The sequence below is a fragment of the Triticum dicoccoides genome, chromosome 7A (assembly GCF_002162155.2).
Source record: "Triticum dicoccoides isolate Atlit2015 ecotype Zavitan chromosome 7A, WEW_v2.0, whole genome shotgun sequence".
NCBI classification, from domain to species: domain Eukaryota; kingdom Viridiplantae; phylum Streptophyta; class Magnoliopsida; order Poales; family Poaceae; genus Triticum; species Triticum dicoccoides.
Window position 1 is genome coordinate 703,603,390 of NC_041392.1, and position 1,996 is coordinate 703,605,385.

At 56.0% G+C, this 1,996-nt stretch overlaps 1 protein-coding gene across 1 annotated transcript in view; it reads right to left on the minus strand.

Moving 5' to 3' along the window:
* LOC119333957 overlaps positions 1-1,287 on the minus strand; it is a 3,170-nt gene extending 1,883 nt beyond the window's left edge. The window contains exons 1-2 of the mRNA XM_037606662.1: positions 1,076-1,287; positions 13-241 (exon numbers count right to left, since the gene is read on the minus strand). Of these exons, the coding sequence (XP_037462559.1) occupies positions 13-241; positions 1,076-1,287 (441 nt within the window). The remainder of the gene's footprint in view (positions 1-12; positions 242-1,075) is intronic.
* Positions 1,288-1,996: the final 709 nt, after the last annotated feature.

Genomic DNA, 1,996 nt, shown 5'->3' on the forward strand with positions numbered 1-1,996 from the left:
GGTGGCCTCCACCTGCGCCTTGGCCGCGCGCAGGTCCGCCTGCGCCGCCTCCTCCTCGCTCCCCGTCATCGCCTGCTGCACGGCGCCGACCACGCCGGCCTTGGCGTACTGCAGCCCCTCCTGCACGGACACGCCCAACCACGCCGCGCCCCTCTGCGCTGCCGCCGCCGGCGTCTCGCCCTCCTTCCTTCCGTCGGCCTCCATCACCCCGCCCGTGGCTCGAGTACCTGCGCTGCTGTGCCTACGCTAGAAAAGAGAGAAGAATCGAAGCAAGAGAACAGAGAGGAGAGAAAAGGCAGAGGACGAGAGAAGAAGCGTGTGCGCACACGGCACTATATCGATCGGTAGCAGCATCTAGACGCGGCATGTGGGCTTGGAAATATGCTCTGCTGGCGCTATCCGGGGACTCCACGTGGCCAGTTGACGCACGGCTGCTTCCGGTTCGGGGCTGTTAGGGCATGCACAATAGTTGATAAGACAGTCTTATCTTAAGTATTGCATGTAATTTAAAAATGACAAGAAGTATGTCTACAGTGAGTTATATCTTGGCCTTATCTTCAATAACTAGCAATTCCTTAAAACATGGTGAGACAAATTGTGATAAGAGATCATCTCTTGTCTTATCTTAAATAAGAGAAGACAAATCTTTTCTTATGAGTTCTCTCTCCTCCACATCATTATTTATCCTACGTGACACTGCTAAGATAGCATCATTGTACATGCCCTTAGAAATCTAATAGTATTAGTATTAGGCTAATTAGGTGATTAACAGATTCCTTAGAATATTCTAACCGGTGGTTAGAATCTTAACGTTGTCCAGACGCAGTATATAGCGAACCGTTGTCGTGTCTTTCCAAACCTAACTGCATCTTTTCTAAATGATGCGGCACCTTTTGTAATCGACACTGTAAACATCCGTTCAGAACATATAAAAGCCTGGATGAATCAATCAATAAAGATCACTCCATTCACTTCAATCTTTCTTGTTTCTCTTCATGTTATCAGCACTGCTCAAACCAGAGAATAGGCTACAGGAGAGAAAGAAAGGTGAGAAGAGATGGATTCTCTACCGGACCTTGCTTCCGCTTTCGCTGGATTGTGGCCAGGGAACACCGAGGCTTCTGTTTTCCTCACTGGACTTCTGGTCTTGCTCGTCGCCAGAACTTCGGTCACCGCCATCAGCGTCGCCTGAACAGGAATGGCGTCCTCCGCCGCCGCAATGCACCATACCATGCTCCTCTTCGTCACTACGGCCCTGGTGATGGCCTCCTTCGCCGCCACGCCCATTGCCAGCGCCTTCAATGTGGTCACCGTCGGGTGCACCGCAGCAACTCCCTTGGAGCGCCAGGACCGAGTACGAGGGCGGATGCACCCATGGAAGACGTCCTGGTCATGCCCCAAGAGGCTGCTGCCGCACCAAACGCTGTCGACGAACAGGTTGCTGCAGGGGTCGGGATCAAGTACGAGGATGAGGCCTCTGCCTCCAACATCACCACGGATGCCGCCGAACTGCCGCCTCCTCCGCCGGTGTACGCACCCATGGAGTGGATGCTTGCCGGACCAAGCACCGGATGGCTCGTCGATGACCCAGATCGCTACTTCTCCGACGAGGAACTCACGGCGCCGCCTCCGCTGATGTACTCTTGCCTAGGTTTCGGGTACGGGTCGGGCCTCCCGTCCCCGACGCCATCTGACGAGGACCCGGAGCACTTCAACCCGCCGGGCTTCGATCCACTGCCGGAGTTCTCCTCGCTGCCTGCTGCAGTCCCTCTGGGCGCACTCAAGCCCAGGCTCGTCATCAACCTCCCGCCGAAGGTGAAGACAAAGGAGATCGAGGCGATTGCATCGACGCCTGCTCTCCCAGCGCACCGCGACCTCAACCTCCCGACGCTGGAAGTGGAGGAGGAGCACCAGGAAGCAGCGCAGCCGTCCGCACTCCCGACGCCCTCGCCAGAAGCCCGTGTGCTCCCCCGCCGCTCCGCATCAGCCATGGCTG